Consider the following 21,069-nt stretch of genomic DNA (forward strand, 5'->3'; position numbering starts at 1 on the left):
TACAATAAAGAAGTTTTAATGCTATTTAAACATTCAATTAGATATAATTTTCTATGGATACTTTATCAGTAAATGTTGACTCTAAGTTAATGTTTCAGGGATTATTGTAGTATTTTCATACAAGATATCAGATTATGACGGTTTTATAAGATTATGACTGCTGGGACTGAAATAATTTTTGAATAAAATGAAATTCTTTATACTATTGTTTCTTTGATTTCAAGTACTTACCACCAAGAATTTCCATTAATATAGTATTAAAGCTTTTATCTTAATTAAAAATGCCAGAAAAACAAGTATTACTTAGTGTATTATTTATTTAGGAAAAAGTTTTACATATTATGGATAAAGTGATAAAAAGTTAATCTAGAACCTAACCCTTTCCAACCACCTATTTTTGATCTTATAGTAGCCATGAAAACAAGCCTTTAGAAGTAATTACACTTGAGAGTTTTAACAGGGAGAAAGGCTCTGGTCTTTCATTACCTCACTCTGAATAGTATGCCCTAGCTAAGTCTTACCTCAGGTTACAAAACCTCAAGCATATGATTGCTATTAGAATGTCTAGCACAAAAAGCACAGCCCAGACTTCCATCTTCAAAAACGACTGATATGTGCCATCTGCATATAAACACAGATTGAAGTCCTGGTGCTAAAGAAAAGGTGCTTCAAGAAAATATCTGCTGTGTATTGGTAAGTTGGCATAGCATTTTTACTTAAAATGTTTCAAAAACTGAAACACACTTCACTATAAAAATCGAACCAACATTAGAAAAGTCTTATCAAACCAAATAATAACTTTAAGAACCTATTTCCAGTAGTGGCAACGGTGGTGGCTCAGTGGCCCATATGCCACACATATATGAAGAAAGCAAGTGCAGTCAAACAGAATACAGCACGGCTCTCAAGAACTTTAGAGCAAACGAACAGTTTTTCCAGTTACTGTCAAGAAGTCATCATCAGCCAAGGCACGCAATGCTTCTTCAAACATATCTTTGGTAATTGCCTTTGAGAGGGGAAGAGGAGGAAAACAAATATTTTACATGTCAAGCATTCCCTTACCAGTTAAGAGATACAATGATTTCAGTGTTAAAGAATCTGAAATCATCATTCTCTTCCAGTTTTGGTGGTTGTATATACATTTTTTATGGTCTAACTTAGGAGTGGCAAACTTTTCCTGTAAAGGGCCAGATGATAAACACTATAGGCTTGGCGTCTGTCACAACTATTCAACTTTGCCCTTGCTGTGCAATACACAAGTGAAGGGGCACTATGACAGGCAAAAGGATGGTTTGGCCATCAGAGTTCTTTTCACTGAACAACTCAACTTATTCACAAAAGGGCACCTGAATATTTCATCCCCAAAACATAACAAATAAATGTGATATTACTAAATTAAGATGTGTATTTGTAACACTATAATAGAAAAAACTGTAAACATCCTATATGTCCAACTGGTTAAGTAGTGATGGAATATGGATGCAGTAGAATGTTACCCAACTTTTATGAATGTCATGAAGTCTATTTACCATCAGATATTGTAATAGTATTAATTTAACCGTTAATTGAAAAGAAAAGCAGCAAGTTGCAAAACAGTATAAATATAATTGACTATTTCCAATTTTTAAAGATCATGTGTGTATAAATACACATAGAAAACCCACAAAAGGAATATAACAAAATTTTATTAGTGATTATTTCTTGATGATAGATTTATGGGTGATCTTACTTTCTTTGTTACCTACACTTATTACTTAAACAATAAAGGGAAAACTAAGAAAAAAAACTTAGAAGTATTAAAGAAAAAAACTATCAGACAAAAAATACATGTAAACACTTACTATGTCAGATTGTCCTCGAATATCTTCAAAAAGTTGCTGGTATTTTAGAGCTGGTGTTTTGCCTTTAGATAAAATCAGTTTTTTCAACGCTTCAGCTAACTCTTCTTTCCGTTTACGAGAGGTGGCACTCATTCCTGATTTAAAGAAATTAATAAAAATATTTCTGCTACAAGAAGTGAAATGTTTCATATTTCCATCAAGGTTAGGGGACAGCAGCTAAATGCTAAAATACATTCAAAATCATGAGCTCTCAATTTGCTGCTGTTTCCAATTTTCTATAAGCCAATAGCTGCTACTTTCTAGTGAAACATAGTACACATAATCTACTTTGCAGAGTCACTCACTGCTCAGTAAGAAATGAATTAATTCTTTAAAATGGGATAACATGGGTACCTAGAGAGAAGAAATAGAATCTCTTTGAAATTAGATGCAACGCTGTGTGTATACTAGTGTATATTTTTCTCAGAAGTTAGCATGTATTTTTCTCACAACTTTTACCAGAATCTCAAAAGGGCTCTGATCCAAAAAAGGTTTATAGCTCTGCTTTAAATGACCGAATAATTAGCTTAAATGTGAAATATTAATTAGTTATATATTAAATAATTTTCATGTGTTCTTATGTTTAACACAAATAACAAACCTGTAGTAAGAATAGATATGTCCACAATGCCTGTCCTGGGGTCAGTGGCAGACTGCTTTAGAGCCTCTCGATGCAGGCGTTTTGCCTCTTCGACATCAACTGCTTCAACTTTGTTTGAAAATCGTACTTTAGCATGGGCTTCTGCTAAGCGAATCAAAGATTCCAGCTGTCGCGGGTATGCGGAAACCATTCCTCGGCTACTACCAATCTTCCTCATGTCTACATAAGCCTAGTGTAAACAGGAAAAAACCCAAAATTCTTTGGTAACTATCATAACCTTAGTTCTGTGGTTGAACATTTAGGATTCCATTACATAAGCGGAACTCCTGCCTGGCTGCCTGTACCATGTACAGGTTCTACGGGGAATTAAAAGTGAGATCAAGTTTTGTGCCTCACACTCATCAAGGTGGTATCTGATGCAGCTTTGAAGAATGGAGAATGGGAATGGGCAGTGAAGCTGCGTGAGGCCCGACACTCAGAGGACATGGTATGTTGGGGTAAGGGGTATGCTGCAATTAGAGCAGAGGCCTCTAATCAGGGAGTCTGTCTGCAAAAAGTCCTCAGGCACTGACTCTAGTTTATATACTTGCTGAAGATCCATCCATTTAACAAGGCACCCAAAGGAGTAGGTAAACTATATCAAACTTATAAGTAGGTGATACAGTTTTACTTCTTTCTGAGCATCCTCAAGAATGATACAAATGGAAAATTACAGATCATCTGTAACTTTCATTTGAGAGCATTCTTGGGAGCTTCATTAGGATGTAAAGCCTATCAAAACACCAGGAAACCTTCCTAACACAAGGTTTACATAACCTAGCATATGTCATCATGCACTGCTGTCCATGTAAAAGGGTACTGAAAAAGTGAATATAAAATACTTATAATGTATTTTATTTTTTAGTAACAAGCAAATGGAAGCTCAGAGAAACTGGATGACTTGTCCAGAGTTACAGAGTTACCAAGTAGCATCACCTGTATTTCAGCTCCTATAGTCTGATCTTAGATTCACTATGCTTATAAGTATTTAAATATAAAAAGTGTAGGGGTAGGGAACAAATGGCGTAGACAATAGAGGCTCCGTTCACCCCTCTGGCAACCAAATCAGAATTGTGACAGAAACAAGGAGCAAGCAGCAAGGAAAAATCACCTGGGATCTAGATGAACAAGCCATACAACTAAGGAGAAATCCAAGAAATCACCCTGCAATGGCAGAAGGTGGGACAGGGCAAGGATGTGACGCTGCCTAGTCTTGAGCTGCTGAGTGGGACAGAGGCAGCAGTAGCAGCAGACTCCTCTTAAAGGGGCCACGTCTCCGAGGGGATTCTCATGGTGACGGATCTGCTGGCTCTGAGCACCAGTGTTGATTCAGCTGCACGCAGGGGGCACCAGGGACTTACAGGGAGACTCGCCCTGTACAGAAGTGCCGGCGGTATCCATTGTTCCCTGTTGAGCCCTCCTTCCTCCCAGTGCGCAGACACAGGGACACCGTAACTAAGATGCCATCAAACTGGATAGCAGAGGTTGCTCTGCCCGAAGATTCCTCGAAAACCTGCCTCCCCCAGCTCGTGGCCCCACACAAGCCACATCCAGGTATATCCTCAGCGTGCCAGGTACTCCTTACTGAGTAGCGCCTAGACTCACACTGGAGGCAGGTGGCCTCAGTTTCTGGTGTGGCCTCTTGAGGCAACTATGAGCACAGCATCTGTGGATTGCTTGCTGAATCTAACAGGTGTTCCCAGAGGGGCAGAGGCTTGGGCTAAATTTGGCCTGCAGATGAATCCCTCTCAGGACTGTGCCACTGGACACCTACTTTACAAATCCAAACTAATAAGACCGGGAGACTTTGCTTAGTACACAGAAACAGACAAGGAAAGGCAGCAAAAATGGGAAGACAAAGCAGAAGCCATATGAGAGAACAGAACGGAGATTCAGATATAATGGAGTCAAGCAATCTAACAGATGTGGAGTTCAAAACATTGGTTATAAAGATGCTCAATAAAATTTTGGGAAGAGTAAATAATTTCAGTGAGAACTTCAAAAAGAGCTGAAAAACATAAAAATGGAAATGAAATTATAAAAGGGAACCAGTCTGAAGAACACATTATCTGAGATGAGAAGTATATTAAATGGAACAAAGTGAATAAAGAAGAGGATCAAATGATCTATATAGAAGATGGGAAAGCTAAGGATACACAATCAGAATGGTAAGAAAAAAGATGGCAAGACTATAAAAATAATTTAAGAAGAACATGGGACATTATATAGGGTCAAAATATTCGTCTGGTCGGCATACCTAAAGGAAAACAAGATGTTGACCAGCTGTTTGAAGAAATAATGATGGAAAACTTCCCTAACCTCATGAAGGAAATGGACGCAAAACCCCAAGAACTCAGAGAATCCCAAAAACCAGGGATCCAAAGAGGCCCACACCAAGACACATCATAATTAAAATGCTAAAGGTTAAATACAAAGAAAGAAGATTAAAAGCAGCAAGAGAAAAGCAGATAGTTACCTACATGGGAACACCATAGGGCTGGCAGCTGATTTCTCAAAAAAACTATGCAGGACAGAAGGGCTTGGCAGAAAATATTCAACATGATGAAAACCCAGGATTTACAACAAAGAATACTTTATCCAGCAAAGCTATCATTTACAGTTGAAGGACAGGTAAAGAACTTCCCAGACAAAAATAAGCTGAAGGAATTTATCACCATCAAGCCAGTATTACAGAAAATGTTGGAGGGACTTCCTTAAAAAGAAAAAACATGTATCAAAAACAGGAATAAAGAATAGTAACAACTACATTCCTATCAATAAGTACCTCAAATGGAAAAGAACTAAGTACTCCAACTAAAAGATAGAGTGGATGAATGGATAGGAAAACAAGACCCCTAACATGTTGCCTATAAGAAACCCACTTCAGATTAAAAGATACACACAGACTGAAGGGGCTGGAAAAGATACTGCTTTGATGGACCTAGAAGGTATTTAAGTCAGACAGAGAAAATAAACACTATATGATTTCACTTACATGCGGAATCTAAGGAATAAAAAGAACAAACTAATCAAAACAGACACAAATAGTGGACAATTTGGTGAATGACAGAGGGGAGGAGGGGTTTGGGGGGTTGGGAGAATGGGCTGAAGGGTTAAAAAGGTACCAATTAGTTGATGGATGATCACAGGGATGAGGAACACGGCATAGGGAATGTAGCTAGCATTAATATGCTGGCTAGATGGTCAGGGGAGGGAAGGAGCAATTGGGGGGATTTTTTTTTTTTTACTAACCATATAGAAGTCTAACCAATGTACTGCATACTTCAAACTAATTAAAATAAATGAATTAGAAAAAAAGAAATATAAAATGTACAACCTATAGAAATGAACCCTTTCCCCCTTTTCACATTTGGAAAAGTCAATTTTGCAAGAGGAGGAAAAAGTAGTTATAGAAAACAGAATGTTCTTCTTAAAATAAGGACTGTTTTAAGGGAATGATTGGCTAGTTACATTAAGGCTTTTGGCTAAAAGTTCAGCAAAACAGTTTTTCAGGTTTTAAACATGAGCATGTGTTACCTCAATGAGAGCTTGGCTAGCTTCTTGGCTCAGCCGGGGCATGACCGTGCTGTGTGCATAAGCAATGTAGTCCTTTAGCACTGCCATGTCCATGAACTCCTCCTCCACTTGCTCCTCACTCTGGTAGTACAGAGCGACGAGGTGGTGAGCCAGACGCCTGTCATAGGCTTCGTCCTGAGGGTCCAGCATGAGGAAGATCAAATCAAACCTGAGAAAATATTGTAAAAACACTGTTTTCCTAATTGAGACACTAACATACCTACAAACGATTTAGAAATTGCTCTTGGGCCACCTAGGCACATGTTTAGTCAGGGCTGCTGAGGGAGAATAAGCATCTTCCATCCAGATTGCCTACAAAGCCTTCGGATCAATTCAATTCACTCCACCCTGTCCCCAGCGGATGAGCGCTTTCCTGGCCCTTAGGTCTGCCCAGAAAATGGCTGGTTACCAAACAGCTGAATCAAAGAATTAAGACTCCCCCAAAGGAAATGTTACTATAATTTTGAAGACATGAAAGAATAAAAATACATTCAACTGTTTTTTGTTTTGTTTTGTTTTTGTTTTTTCGGGCAAGGGGAGATTTTATTAAAAAATAATCAAAATCAAAAATAATTTTATGAACTACATCAATATTTGGAGGAGGTCTATAAACTGTGAATTATATGATTCCACTTTAACAAATTTAATTTTTCAGAACCTTATCTACCATGTGAAGATATTCTCTATAGAACAGAGGATAGTGATTGATTCTCAATAGTGGCTGTAAGACTGAGATACAAGTACTGAGGGACATGCTTCGGAAAAAAATGTCAAGGTGAAATGTTCTAATTGTTTCGAAAACAAAAAGACAAAGAAACAAAAAGAAAACAAAATGTATGTTAAGGTGCTACCTATAGCTGAGCAAAGAAACATAGTCCTTGCCAAAAAAAACCCAACCAACCAATTTTGAAAAATTTTGTGTTAGAGTGAAGAATTTGATGTTAACAGTTGCTGAATATTAGTATTTCCTTTTCTTAATCTCACTCTGATAATTCTACAAATGAGCAAAGTAAGAATGTCTCTTTTACAAAAATATGTTTTCATACCTTGATAATAATGTGTGAGGCAGCTGGATATTTTCAATAGTTGTTTTTTTAGGATTCCATTGAGACTCGATAGGATTCGCTGCTGCCAAGATAGAGGTGCGTGCATTGAGTTGACAAATAATCCCAGCCTACCAAAGAAAACAGTGCAGTTAGAAGCCTCGCCCTGATGCTGGCAGGAACTATGTGACTCATAGTCATTTAGTATGGCCTCTGACATGTCTCCAATGTCACCAAGAGCCATATCACCACCTGGGACAATACCCTGTCCTTGGATTCAAGTCAAGGACTGAATTTTAGATAAATGTATATTCGTGTCTTTTTAAGAGACTAAACTTCTTGCATAAGATTTAGGACAAATTCAAGTTCTGTGAAAACCACACATTAGTGGGTTAGCATAGCAAAAAAGATGAAGAGGATCCTGTAGAACAGTGGTCTCCAACCTTTTTCCACCAGGAACCTGTGCTCCTATAAGAATCTAATGCATGATGATCTGAGGTGGAGCTGAGTCAGTAAAGCTAATGCTGGGGAGCAGCCACAAACACAGATGAAACTTCGCTCCCTTGCAAGCTGCTTCCCTCCTGCGGTGACCCCCAGTTCCTAATAGGCCATGGACCGGTACTGGTCCATGGCTTGGGGGTTTTCCCTGCTGTAGAAAATACTCAGATTTAGCTGAAATCTAATAGGAAAAGTATTTACCAGTTTCCCAAAGTTTAGAACCAAAGTCACTGCATAGTTCCACAGATGCTTTATTTCAAATCTCCACACATTTTAAACATGACCATGTTTATAGATGAAGAATGTGACTCACCTTTGCAATAGAAAGAGTCTGCTGCTCCATGACTTCATGCAGTACTGATCTTGTACTTTCATTCATCTTGTCAAACTCATCAATACAGCAGATACCATTGTCACTGAGGACAAGGGCACCAGTCTGTAGGACAAGTTGCCTCGTTTCAGGGTCTTTCATTACATATGCAGTGAGGCCGACGGCACTGGAGCCCTTCCCGGATGTGTACTGGCCCCTGGGGACCAGATTGTACACATACTGCAGCAGCTGGGACTTGCTGGTCCCAGGATCACCACACAGCAGAATGTTGATCTCAGCACGAAATTTGCCCCTTCCTGTGTGACTAAAATCCTTTCTTGTTCCGCCGAAGAGTTGAAGCAAGATTCCCTAAACAAACAAACATGTCCAAACATTCATTTACTGTAGAGTAACTTATAGTTTAAATGTTAGAGGTATTTTATAAATTACAATTCAGAAATTTAAGTAAAGATATAAAAGTGTATATGATAGTGCTTTAAGTTATCCCTAACCAGTTTATAAGGAAGCATACACTATCATGCCAGAATAGTGGCCATGTAAATCCCTATTCCAACCCTGTGTGGCTATTCTTATGTTTATTTTTTATGATTATTATTCTTATTACTTATTATTATTTATGCCTACAGCACCTGGTCTTCCTAGGTGGTCTCCCATCCAAGTACTAACCAGGCCCGACCCTGCTTAGCTTCCGAGATCAGACATCGGGCTTGTTCAGGGTGGCATGGCCGTAGACCATGAATCATGACTCTACTGGGGCGCGAACCCAGGACCTTCTGTGTGTAAAGCAGACATGCTAACCACTACATTATGTAACCACGTCCTAATCTTATGTTTACAAACATGTAAGGTTGGCGTAGAGGTAAAGAAATGGACAATGATGCTGTGATTCTTTTCCTTCGATAACCAAGTCAGGTTACAAGTGCCACGCTCTGCCAAACAGGCAGCAGTTACTACCTTTATGGGGTCAAACACTATGACCTCATAAAAAAACCTATAGATTCCCATTATAAATTAAAAATCCATTTTTACCTTCTTTATATCTTCGTGTTCATAAATGCTTGGAGCCAAGGCTGATGCAAGTCTCTCATAAATGTCTGGTTTTCTGGAAAGTTCCTTAAGCAATTCCACATGCTTCTCAGAAAAAAGTTTCTGTTCTGCTTCTTCATCAAGGCCATGAAGACGTTTTGCATCAGTTTTTCGATAATGAATGACATCAATGTGGGTTTTGTAGACAGACTTGACATTACTTACTCTTGGATTGACTCGAATAGGTACAGCTCGATAAATGCCTGAAGGCACAACCATAAAACATACTTTTACCTTCTACTAAAAGGCTCAGTAAACCAGCACAGACAACAAGGCAGCACTGAGAACTGACAGCTGGCACTGGAGGGGATGAGCTCCAAGCACATGGCCTTCATGGATGTCCCAGAGTCGAGGACTCAGGCTTACAGCATAAAGTTCTCTGCTAAAGGGGATAGGATCGAGTTGGAATAAACACAGGTTTCTGAAAAAGGCAGACCTAAAATTGTGCTCATCTGTGACCACTGGTTAGCTCTGTGACCTTGGGCACCTATATGAGCATAAACACATTGCACACAATCATTCTGAGGTTTAAATGAAATTATTTTGCTTCTAGCACAACGCTTGGCTCACGGATAGTATACCTGGTTCAATGAATAGTATTTTGAAATAATTTCTTTTCCCTTAAGCTGAGTATACAGAATGTGCTTAGTAATTATTTTACTGGAACAAAATACTACTAAAATCTTGTACCAAAAACTTGGAAAGGAAATCCTAAAAGCTCAAGTTTTTTGTCTATGGCCATGCCACCATGAATATGTCCAATCTTGTCTAATCTCAGAAGCTAAGCAGAGTTGGATCTGGTTAGTACTTAAATGGGAAACCACCTAGGAATACCAGGTGCTGCAGGCATTTTTTTTTAAAGCTCAAATCTTTTAAAAATCATTCACAAATTATTTCAGACAATAAGACAATCTACTGACTGAAGATATGGTAAAGGAAAAATGACTGTATTTTGTTTGTCATAGGAGGTATTTCTAGGTGAATGATTGAGCCCCACCCTATACCCTATTTCCTAAAGAATATACTTTAAGAACATTAAGAGGAGGTAAATAAGTAACCCTTTGAACATACCAACTCATTCATTCTCCAAGAACAAGAATTTCTCAAACTGATGTCTGATGTTTAATCTTTTTTGAATTTCAAACTAGAACCCTTGAATACCAGGACAATTCAGTTTCCTATTGTTTTTTGAGGGGTACACTGTGGGGTGAGGGCTGGAGTGGAGGCTTTCTCCTGGGCAGAAGTGCTAGCAGTATCCGTTGTTCTTTTGTTGAGACCTACCCGTGTACAGACACAGGCGCTACCATAGCTGAAATGTCATGAAACTGGATAACTGGTCACTCTGCCCAGGGGATTCCTTAAAACTCCGCCCCTCCCAACTTGTGGCCTTACTCAAGTATTTAGTGGTATCCTCTGAGTGCCCTGTGCCCCTCGCTGAGCAGCTCCAAGCCCTGCACTTGTGGCAGCTGGTCTCGGTTTCTGGTGTGGCCTCTTGAGGCAACTGTAAGTTCAGGCAACTATGAGCACAGTATGATGGCAGTTGTCTGTGGATTGCTTGCCAACTCTTACCAGGTGGCCCTGCAGGGGTACAGGCTTGGGCTAAACTTGGCTTGCAGCTGGACCTCTCTAAGGACTGGGCCACTGGGCCCCACAGGACACCTACTACACAAAGCCATGCTACTGAGACTGGGAGACTAAGGAGCTTTACACCTAGTACATAGAAACAGACACAGAAAGGCAGCCAAAATGGGGAGACAAAGAAGCATGCCCCCCATGAAAGAACAGAACAGAGATCCAGAAAAAGATCTAAACAAAGTGGAGGCAAGCAATTTACAGATGCAGAGTTCAAAACACTGGTTATAAGGATGCTCAATGAATTTAGGAGAAGAGTAGATGAAATCAGTGAGAACTTTAATAAAGAAATAGAAAATATAAAAATGGAGATGGAAAACATAAAAGGGAACCAGTCAGAAATTAAGAATACAATATCTGAGATGAAGAATACATTAGAGGGAATCAAAAGATTGGATGAAGAGGAGAATGAAATTACCAGTATAGAGGACGGGATAGTGGAGCACGCACTGATCAGAAAAGCAACAAGAAAAAAAGAATCCAAAATAAATGAAGATAATTTAAGGGGCTTATGGAACATCAAACATACCAACATTCACCATCATAGGGGCACCAGAAGGAGAAGAGAAAGAGCACCAGAAGTTAAAAACCCATTTGAAGAAATATGGAGCGAAAACTTCCCTAACCTGTGAAGGAAACAGACATACAATCCCAGGAAGTTCAGAGTACCAAAAAAAGATGAACCCAAAGAGGCCTACACTAAGACATCATAATTAAACTGCCAAAGGTAAAATACAAAGAGAATCTTAAAAGCAGCAAGAGAAAGCCAGTTAGTTACCTACAAGGGAGCACCTATAAGACTGGCAGTTGATTTCTCAAAATAAACTTTGCAGGACAGAAGGGCTTGGTACAAAATATTCAAAGCAATGTAAAGCAAGGATCTACAACCAAGATTACTTTACCCAGCAAAGCTGTCATTTAGAGTTGAAGAACAGATAAAGAGCTTCCTAGACAAGAAAAAGTTAAAGGAATTCATCACCATCAAGCCAGTGTTACGGGAAATGTTGGAGGGACTTAAGAAGAAAAAACATGTATCAAAAATATGAATAAAGAATGGCAATAACTATATATCTATCAACAAGTACTTTAAAAGAAAAAGAATTAAGTGTTACAATCAAAAGACGGGATGGCTGAATGATAAAAAACCAAGATCCTCATATATGCTGCTTACTTCAGATTAAAATATACACACTGACTTAAAGTGAAGGGAAAGAAAGATATTGCATGATGGACTTAGAAGTATCGTGCTGAATGGAGTAAGTCAGATAGAGAAATGCCATATGATTTCATGTTCATGTGGAATCTAGAGAACAAAATAAGCAATAACAACGACAACAAAAACGAAAACAAACTCATAGATATAGAGAATGTTTTGAGTCACCAGATGGCAAAGAAGGCTGGGGGGAAATTGGTGAAAAAGGGCAAGGGGATTAAGAAGTACAAATGGGTAGTTACAAAATAGTCATTGAGATGTAAAATATAGCATAAGGAACATAGTCAATGATGTTGTAATAAATATGTAAGGGGGAAGAGGAGTACTAGATTTACTGGGGTGATCACTTTGTGAGTTATAAAGCTAATAACTAGGCTGTACACCTGAAACTAATATATTGTATGCCAACCATAATCGAAAAATAAAAAAATATTTTATGTCTGCCACAAACAACCATCCCCACCCCGACGAAACCAAGTACCCGTACTGCTATGAAGTGTTGAAAGAAACACTGGCATATTCATGTGGAAGGAGCACTCTCTTGGCAGTAATAGAAGATGAGTCCAAGTCCCAGAAATTACTGTAGAATCTCAGCTACAATGACCTGTACTTCTCTGAATTTCAGCTTCCTCATCTCTAAAAACACTACAATGTAACTCCTGGCATGGAAGCAAGGTGCTCTGATCTCTTCTTTCTTATAATAAATTTTAAGCCTTAGCTGTGCATTTAGGGAATAAGTAGAAAGTTCTTTAAAATTCCAGAGTTGGTAAGCATGACTTCCTGGAGCTGCTTGCAGAGCTCAAATCTTGCCAGTATCAGCATTGTCCAAAGCTGTTTTCTCAAGGTACCAACACTATGAAGTCAAGACACACACATAGCTTCGGGATACTGACATAGCAAGAAGGGACTCGCAAGGACAATGCATTGTAACATTCTGTCCTGCTAGGTTAAAAACAAGGTGATTAAAGCAGTATGCTCCACCTTCTAAAGACCTCAATGACAGCTGAAGGAAGGACCAAGCCCAATGCCAATAAATTCATGACCAAGCCAAAGGACTGAAAAGTGCTGTTAAAAGATAAAACTTATTGCATTAACAAAACCTACATCCTTACCAGTAACATTTACTCTGTCCCCAGGTTGAACCTTGTCAACAAGATCATTGTGAGCAAAAAGGATGACAGTGTGAGGTGTCTGACCTGCAGGCATATCTTCAGGAGATTCTTGAAGTTTGATCTGAAAGAACAGTGAAAAACAGAGAACTCAAGAAATGAAGAAAGCATAATGGGAAAAAACTGCAAGTCTTTGTATCACTTAGAAATATTTTTGATGCCCAGCATCTTTTTTAAAACATTCTTCTTATCTCCAATTAATACTTTTTAAAAAATATGACATGAGCATGCTTTTTGTGAGGTTATTTATTTAAACATTCCCCTGAGGGAGACAGGAGGTGATTTAGGTCACTATTTTTTTTCCCTGCCATTTTAAAGCTGTAGTGGCTATCTTTTAGCTTAACTGTTTGTCTAAAAATTATTTTTTTGAGAAGTTTACTAGTAATTTCCTAGGTGAAAGGCACATACTTTTCAGGTTTATGGTTAAGGACTTCTGTGCATCTTTCCTAGTTATTGCATGCACCTCACAAATACTTGCCTGTTTATCTAATTATATCCATTCATCTACAAACCCGTACTGAGCACTGTTCTAGATGTTGGAGACTGCAATGAACAAAGTCTCTTCCCTCAGAGTGGAGGCGGGAACAGATAATACACAAACACAAGAATGTATCAGATCTGACAGTAACAAATGCAACAGACAAGAGTAAAGAGCACAGACAGTGGGAATAGAGGAGATGCTTTTCATAAAGCAAGGTTAGGGAAGCCATTCTCAAATTAGGTGACCTCAAAGTCAAGGTCCAAGGATGTCAGGGAGGAAGCATGTGTTCTCAATGAAAAGAACAGCAAGAGTAAAGATCCTGCATCAATCTTGAGCTTGCTTGATGATCCTTGAATAAAGAAATAGTTGAAACAATGTCAGCAAGGTCCATGGGTATAAAAAGGTGTGTTGTGGGTGATGATGGGACACAGTGGGCTTGGAGATTACTCTAAGATATTAGGTTTTATTCTAAGTCAGTTTGGGAGTCTCTGAAGCATTCAAAGAATACTATACTGCAAGTTCCTTGGGAGGAGGGGTTCCATCTTTGTATTTCCACCTCTTAACACCATGCTGAGGTACATCTGTTCCAATAATTTATATCAGTATTAGATGAAAATTTACATCTTAATTTTATTTTCAATTATTTGGTTTGTAATAAAGTTACACATTCACATTTGCTAGAGTTTCTCTTATTGACCCCCAATAAATTACGGATATGATCTTTTATAGAAGTTTGAACATTCTCTCTCAACACTAAAAAAGTTGTTAAAACATTTTAACAAGGAGTCCTTATGCATACTTTTACACCATTACAATTACAGTAAATGATTTTTCTGCCTTTCCCTACTAGTTGCTTTAATAACTTCAACTTAAAAATTTCATAATTAAAGAGATAAAAAATCATCTAATACTGATAAAAAAATCAAACTACCTATGCAATATTTGTGAGAAAAACTTTAGAAAAATTTCTCAACTCATTCTTTACCAGTGAAACAGTTGCAAAATGGCAGGATTTAACCAAATAATTTTTACTGATGTTAAATATTTTATATACTCTTATCTGACATACTAAAAAAAAATTACAATCTTAAATATTTCCCATAGAAACACCTCATGTTAAATTTAATAAATCAAAGAGTCTAATTTGATCTGCCATACCAAAGCCGCAGGTTTAAGAGTGCTCCAAGTACCCAGTCCCCAACCCTCTAACAAAAGCTACACTATCAGAGAAGGGACAAAGTAGTTGAATGCCATTTAGAAAGCAACGTTTTAGGGCCTCACAAGTGGACAAGTTATACATGGCTTTTTGAGGATCCAGATACAGGGAGAATAAAGGTAAAACATGCCAAAGGGAATGCCACCCAGGACACCCAGGAAGGTCACACACCATCTGCTTGTCAGAGAACACAGAGCGGTTGTGGATCAGTGCCATGCTGTGGGTGGTGTGGCAGCGCTCGCACACGCAGGGTTCAGCAATGCGGCCGCGGTCCATCTCTACCCGTGCTGTGTAGGCGCACACCTGGCACTGGAAGAAGGCCTCCTGCATCTCTGGAATCAGCTGGGATGTCCTGATTACCATGCCACTAATGGTAATGAGTTGATCAATGTCTGCAAGGGGGAGAGAGAGGTCGGCTTGTCTGTTAGCTACTGTCCACAGCCCAGCCAGATGTGGCATCTCCCAGAGCTGGATTCCTGCCAGGGCAGGTCTGGGTCTGCTATCAAGCCCGGAAAGACCTTACCTGGAGGACCAGAAGTACCTGGGGATGGCTGGGGTCACAGGTAGGTGCTGTGATTAGGGCACATCTCGTTGGGTACTAGTTCAGGTCTGGCCAACAATGCCCTTTATGTGTCTAGTCTGTCTTCCTCTCAACCCCAGTGGACCTCTGACTGTTTCTTCCTCAGGGCTCCCTGACCAACAGGCATCCCACCATCATCTTTTTTATCTGCCTTCTGTCTGGCTCCACTTTCTTGTTTTGGATTAAAAACTCTATGCTTTTGCCCATTTTGTGCTATGACCTTCCATCTAACTCACTGTGCCATACACAAGTCCTGCTATCTCATTGTATATGAAAAGCATGGGCTCTAGAGCCACATAGCCTGGATTAAGTACCTGTGTGACCTTGGGGGTAACCTTAGCCTCTCCACCTCATCTATAGAATAGGAGTAATGACAGTACATACCTCAGAGTTGCTGAGAATTAAGAGTAAGCATACATCAAGTCTATTAAGAATAGTACCTGACAGAGAAGCACTATATACCTTAGCCAATCACCACTATCTATACAAGAAAGGCCCTATATATAGACTATTTTATACTCTGCTTATAGTCTTCTACGATTTGGGCCTTCCATGACAGCTTTTCCCCCAACTAATTCCACTGCTGGTTCTAAATGAGTTACTGTTATTTGTATTCAACAAAACATGCCCTCCAGTTTTGCCAACCTTGCAGATCTTCCCATCTCCTAAGTACTTACTGCTGATTCAAGAGACCTTTCCTCTGATCCTGTCCTCCCATGACTCTTCTTTGCTTTTCCCCACTAATACTTTACTTAAAATGTAACTTTTGTAATAAGTTATAAAAATAAATGTAAAAGCTAAAACGTGTTGAAATCAGTTGAGTACCTGGCAATTAGTAATCTCTAATCTTACCCTGGAATTCTTTGTGTAAAATACTCTTGACTCTGAAAACTTAAATGCAACAACACTCACTCTTAAACAGCTCTACCTCATCCAGTATCCCCACCAGAAATCACTAACATAGAGATGTCAGGAGACAATTTCAAAAGAGAAAAATAAAAATTACACTTATTTAATAAATTCCAACACTTGCTCATCTTACTTTCTTTTACTGAGATCTTGTCTTTTTGCATTTATCCAGAGCAGTATTCATTAATTCTCAATAACTTTCATACTTCAATTTTCAGGCAAGATAAATAACATGTTTGTCCTATTTTTTTTACTCCTATGACCACTGTCTAGCTTAGGACCCTGCTGCTCATATGAGCTATTGCTAAGTTTCCTAACTGAACCTCAACATCCTTTGCACACCAGACCTATCGTGAACTTCTCAAGAGTGGCAAATCTTTCCCTATTGACTTTGGAATAAAATATCTAGATTAAGTTGGACTTCAAAGTTCATTAGAACCTAGACTTTCCAGCTTCCATGAAAACAGTACAACCCAATTCCCTGCTTCAGCCATTACTTTATTGTCCACCCACAGCTATTTCGCTCCCTTGCTTCTAGCTATATCTTTTTTCTGCTGTATAGAGAGAATTCCTTCACATCTGCTTTCCAAATCCTTACTGCAACCCCAATTTCTATTTCACCATGAACTCTTCCCACTTGGGCCCAGCGTTCTCCTTCTCTTCCTGGACCGAGACATCTCCTGCACTGTTCTTCAGTTTTTCTACCTCTTCTTTTATTCCCTTTCGCAACTTTTTTTCTTAAACTCCAGAGCAGGGAATCATATGTTTTCTACAGTGGAGAAAGTACCTACTTAATAACTGTAAAATCATTAAGTTTTAGATAAATTCACCTTAAGATAGAGAATTGTCAATAGTTACAAAACCTTTTATATAATTTCACTTAAGTTAAAAAAAGGTATGCTTGGTTCATAATAGTATAGGGTAACTGAATCTGCTATTTTGTCAATTTCTAATCCATCACCACTAATTCTTTTAAAGGTCTTTGAGGAAATAAGATTTTACTTCCATGTAAGGTATCTTCCTGCTATTAAAAATATTACCTTCTGGATTCAGGTTTCTCATATTCTTAGTCTTCAATGCATTGAATGGTCTTACTTGAATCTGGTGTTCTAAGATTGAGTCAGGGTAACGGTCAAAGAAGATCTCATTGACAGCCATGTCAAAAGTTGGAATGACCTCCTGTAAAAATGAATAAGGACGCCAAGCTGTGTTTCTATTTCTACCTTAGGGTTATATGTAAATAAAACATTTTACATTAGTAAATTGTACAGGCAAAAATGCATGGCATAATCCAAAAACATTACCCTAAATAATCACACACATGCCATTTATACACCTTTGGCACACTGAACTATCTTATCTTCTGTGTGCTCTCATTAGGGTTAAATGTGATTATACGTATAAAAGCGAATTCACTATGTTTTGGCATATTTTAGGCTTTTAGTTAGAAACAGAAAGGATCTGAAGCGCATACTTTCATGTTTTACCTTTTCTCCACAATGAAATGAGACCGAAATGGATTAAATCATAATTATTCAAATTTGTTAATACTTGTTCCCCATTCTGCAGATAAGGAAACAGCCTCTGTGGAGCTAACCAACTTGACACAGGTTACATAGCTTTTAAACAGAAATGCCAAGATTTAAAACTAAATCCTCCTACCTCCAAAGCTTACAGCTAGTATCAACATAGAAGATACATCATTAATAAAGCCGACTTTAAGCTTTGAAGAAAAAGACCATAGTACGTTTAATATAATGTTAAAGATGGCACAAGTTTATGATGCATTTATAAAGTATCTCTACTTAAGATAATTTACTTCATCAAACCCAAGAAGTAAAGATTTGCCATTACTTTATATATACTATTAACAAACATTGTCATTAAACTATGACATGTTATTGACGGTAATATACATCTCAATTTCAGGAATATTAAAGTGTGGATAAAATGCTTATCTTAAAGGAGATTAACATGGTTTTCTAAAAGTTCTTTTTTGCTTTGGAAGCAAATTTCCTCTGTTAATCACCAAGGAAATTTTGCTATCTAAAGCCTCTTCAGGTGCTCTAGATGTTTACTGTTAATTCATCAAGGTCAAAGATAGATTCTTACCTGTGGGTAGCAGATGAGCTGTCTGTATAGATTTTTGTCAAATGATTTTATGTGTTCACAGTTTACATTTAAAAATGGCTCCCCAATAACATTAATCTGTAAGATAAAAGAAACAAGTTATATTCTAATTGTTTTAAAATGCATAACTTGAATTTACAAGTGAGAATATATGATTACCTCCCCAAGTCGTTGCATGTATAGAGGTTCAGTAATATCTATGCCAACATTTTCTTCTTCTTTAGCCAGAGGGTCAATAAAACGCTGAAGAAATTTCTTGATGTAGAGAGAAATATATTAAGCTTAATGCATTTAGGAATGACCACGACAGTATTTGAAACAGTATGTCACTACTAAAAACTAGAAAAATATCAACAATTCTAAGCCATATAAAAATCTACTCCTAAGTATTATGGCCAATTAGATATACATTATAAACACTTCCAGCATTTTCAGTTCTAAGAACATAAATTTGAACACCTAAGGCTCACCTGAAAATTTTCTTTGCATGTTGTCACATTTACATCTGTTCCCCAAATCACAAGTTTTTGGCCTGAAGACTGCTCACTCGCCACTATATCTTCTGCTACTGGCTACATAGAAAAGTATGACAGAACCATGTTAATGGGAAGTTACCCATTTTACGTCTTTAACATACAGCTATCAGAAGAGTGTTCTGTGTACTCACCTCTTCAGACTGCAAATCCACCTGCAGGCCCTTCCGCGCAGACCCTAGGTCAGGCCTCTGCCTCACAGGTGTGCCCCTAACACAACTCCTTGGGGTTCCCTCTACTCGAGAGCTGGGAGTGCCATATGTCAGTGGTGAACTAACATCGAAGTCAAGAGGAATAGCTATAAAAACAAAATATGAAAGTTTATAATGAAATTCTTCTGGTAGCATAACAAACCTGAAACTATAGTATGTTACCTGTTGATCTAAGTCATGTAAATCCAATAGCAAACTGAATGTTTATTATAACCTCTGGTGGTGAAGATTCTGAAGTCTAGTAAAAGCACCAAGTTTCTTTCTCTGTTTACTAAGCCCTAATGTGTACTATTTCTGTACTTCTGGTGAACATATTAGCTCATGCCCAGTTATACCAACTACCACTTAACTAGAAAATCTGACAAGCTGACCCATCACTTGTATATTAGCTATGGTATAACTTAGATGTTCGGAAACACACTTGAATGTATCTGAGGAGGGCTGGAAAATAATGCATTCTGTGCCGCAGGTGTCTGTAGGTCAGCTCCAGGCGACGTTGGCATTGGCTGCAGCTCTCCTGTAGAGACAGAATCCTCACCCGTACGTCTCTGAGATGGAGATGACCTGGCATCCTCACTTCGAGCTTGTGACATACAAAACATAAAAGATGGTCATTAATTTTCATGGTTGGTCTCCTGGATTTGTCTTTTTCTTGGGACGGTTTGAATCATTACTGAACAAATACAAACCAAACAAACGAGTACGGACATGTTTAACTACCAAAATTCAGAAAGTGCCTGGCAAGAATGGAAATGTGCGTCCAGCTCTTTCTCTCTCACAAGAAAGTCTCTGAACATTAGGATGGGCAGGGCACAACAAAAGCTCGCTGTCTGCATGACATCTTACTCCTCCCCAGGCTGGAGACAACATCCCGAGGCCTTGCACACAGATCTGTCTCTCAGCGGCGGCGGGAAAAGGCCAGAAGAGGAGACGGAAGCTGGAGGGAGTGGCGTTGTGTGGCGGGGCGGACTCGAGGGAGAACTTACGCGTCTGCACTGGTATAGCCCTACTGCGCCGGCTACCGCGGCGGCTCGGCGTAGACGCCGGGGACGACATTGTGCTCGGAGTACCTGCGCGACAAAAAGGACAAAATGGTGCTGCGCCCGCTTTCGGCTTCCCACGCCCCGCCGCACAGACATCCTCGCAGTGCTCCCCGCCGCACCCTCCCCGCCGGCGCGCAGTTGCTGGAGAAAAGCCGCTGCTTCGGACGCAGGAGGTTACCGGAGAAAGGCCGCTACTTCTCACGCACGTGAAACTGCGAGGTGCTCTAGGTCGGTCACACTCCTAGACTGCACCAGCAGGGACCAAGATTTCGCGCCAGCTGCACTGTAGTCACCGCCCTTGGCGGCGCCCCACCAATAACAGTGACGCTCTCGCATGGCTCCACCTCCGGGATGTGCCACTGCTCACCGACAGGGGAGATTGAACGGCCTCCTCCTGCGCCTCGCAGAAGGCCGACTGTCACTTCCGTTCAGATGGTCTGAACCCCGCGGTGTAACGGGAAATTCGGCATCCAGCTAGATCTGTTCAGCAAGGGTGTACTCTTCACTGTCGTGTTGGTCGAGAATATACTTTATCCCTTAAGCATTTTTGTTTCTAAAGACATATAAATGCTTTTTTTCACTATCAAGGGACAAACTAGATGCTGATCCAAGACCTTAGATTGTCTTTTTCTGACTTTAATAAGTCCACTCCAATTTACCAACTATCCTCCCCGTCTATTTCTGGAGGCCAAACCATTGTTTTCCTGTTTCTTTCTAAGCTTCAGTGTATACATGCTAAGTGTACTGTGTGCAACACAGTCATAAACATGCCAAAATCTTAATTCACGTCTCAGCAGGCTACTCCTACAGGAAGAATTTGCCCTCGGTGTCGAGGATGGTTCCCGCGGTTGCGAGCTCCGCCTTGCGGCCAGCGACATCCGCCTCCGGCGTTTCCGG

The 21,069-nt window shown here is 39.3% G+C and overlaps 1 protein-coding gene and 1 pseudogene across 3 annotated transcripts; both read right to left on the reverse strand.

Annotated features, from left to right (window-relative positions):
- Positions 1–299: 299 nt before the first annotated feature.
- MCM4 (minichromosome maintenance complex component 4) lies at positions 300–20,479 on the reverse strand. Of its 3 annotated transcripts, none has more exons than XM_016134945.2 (17): positions 20,351–20,479; positions 20,116–20,199; positions 19,551–19,712; positions 19,052–19,215; positions 18,855–18,956; positions 18,544–18,639; positions 18,367–18,462; positions 17,295–17,433; positions 14,937–15,157; positions 13,012–13,132; positions 8,998–9,257; positions 7,951–8,316; positions 7,143–7,270; positions 6,058–6,265; positions 2,482–2,710; positions 1,842–1,975; positions 300–1,006 (listed from the first exon to the last, which is right to left on the reverse strand). In XM_016134945.2, the coding sequence occupies exons 2-17, from the start codon at positions 20,183–20,185 to the stop codon at positions 914–916; spliced, it is 2,589 nt and encodes an 862-aa protein (XP_015990431.1). In that variant the 5' UTR covers positions 20,186–20,199; positions 20,351–20,479; the 3' UTR covers positions 300–913. The 3 variants fall into 3 exon arrangements, with proteins under 3 accessions (XP_015990431.1, XP_015990430.1, XP_015990432.1); XM_016134944.2 differs by having other exon boundaries at positions 20,379–20,449; XM_016134946.2 differs by having other exon boundaries at positions 20,292–20,397.
- Positions 8,586–8,701, reverse strand: LOC118612366 (annotated as a pseudogene).
- Positions 20,480–21,069: the final 590 nt, after the last annotated feature.

This window comes from Rousettus aegyptiacus, unplaced genomic scaffold, assembly GCF_014176215.1.
Source record: "Rousettus aegyptiacus isolate mRouAeg1 unplaced genomic scaffold, mRouAeg1.p scaffold_m13_p_15, whole genome shotgun sequence".
NCBI classification, from domain to species: domain Eukaryota; kingdom Metazoa; phylum Chordata; class Mammalia; order Chiroptera; family Pteropodidae; genus Rousettus; species Rousettus aegyptiacus.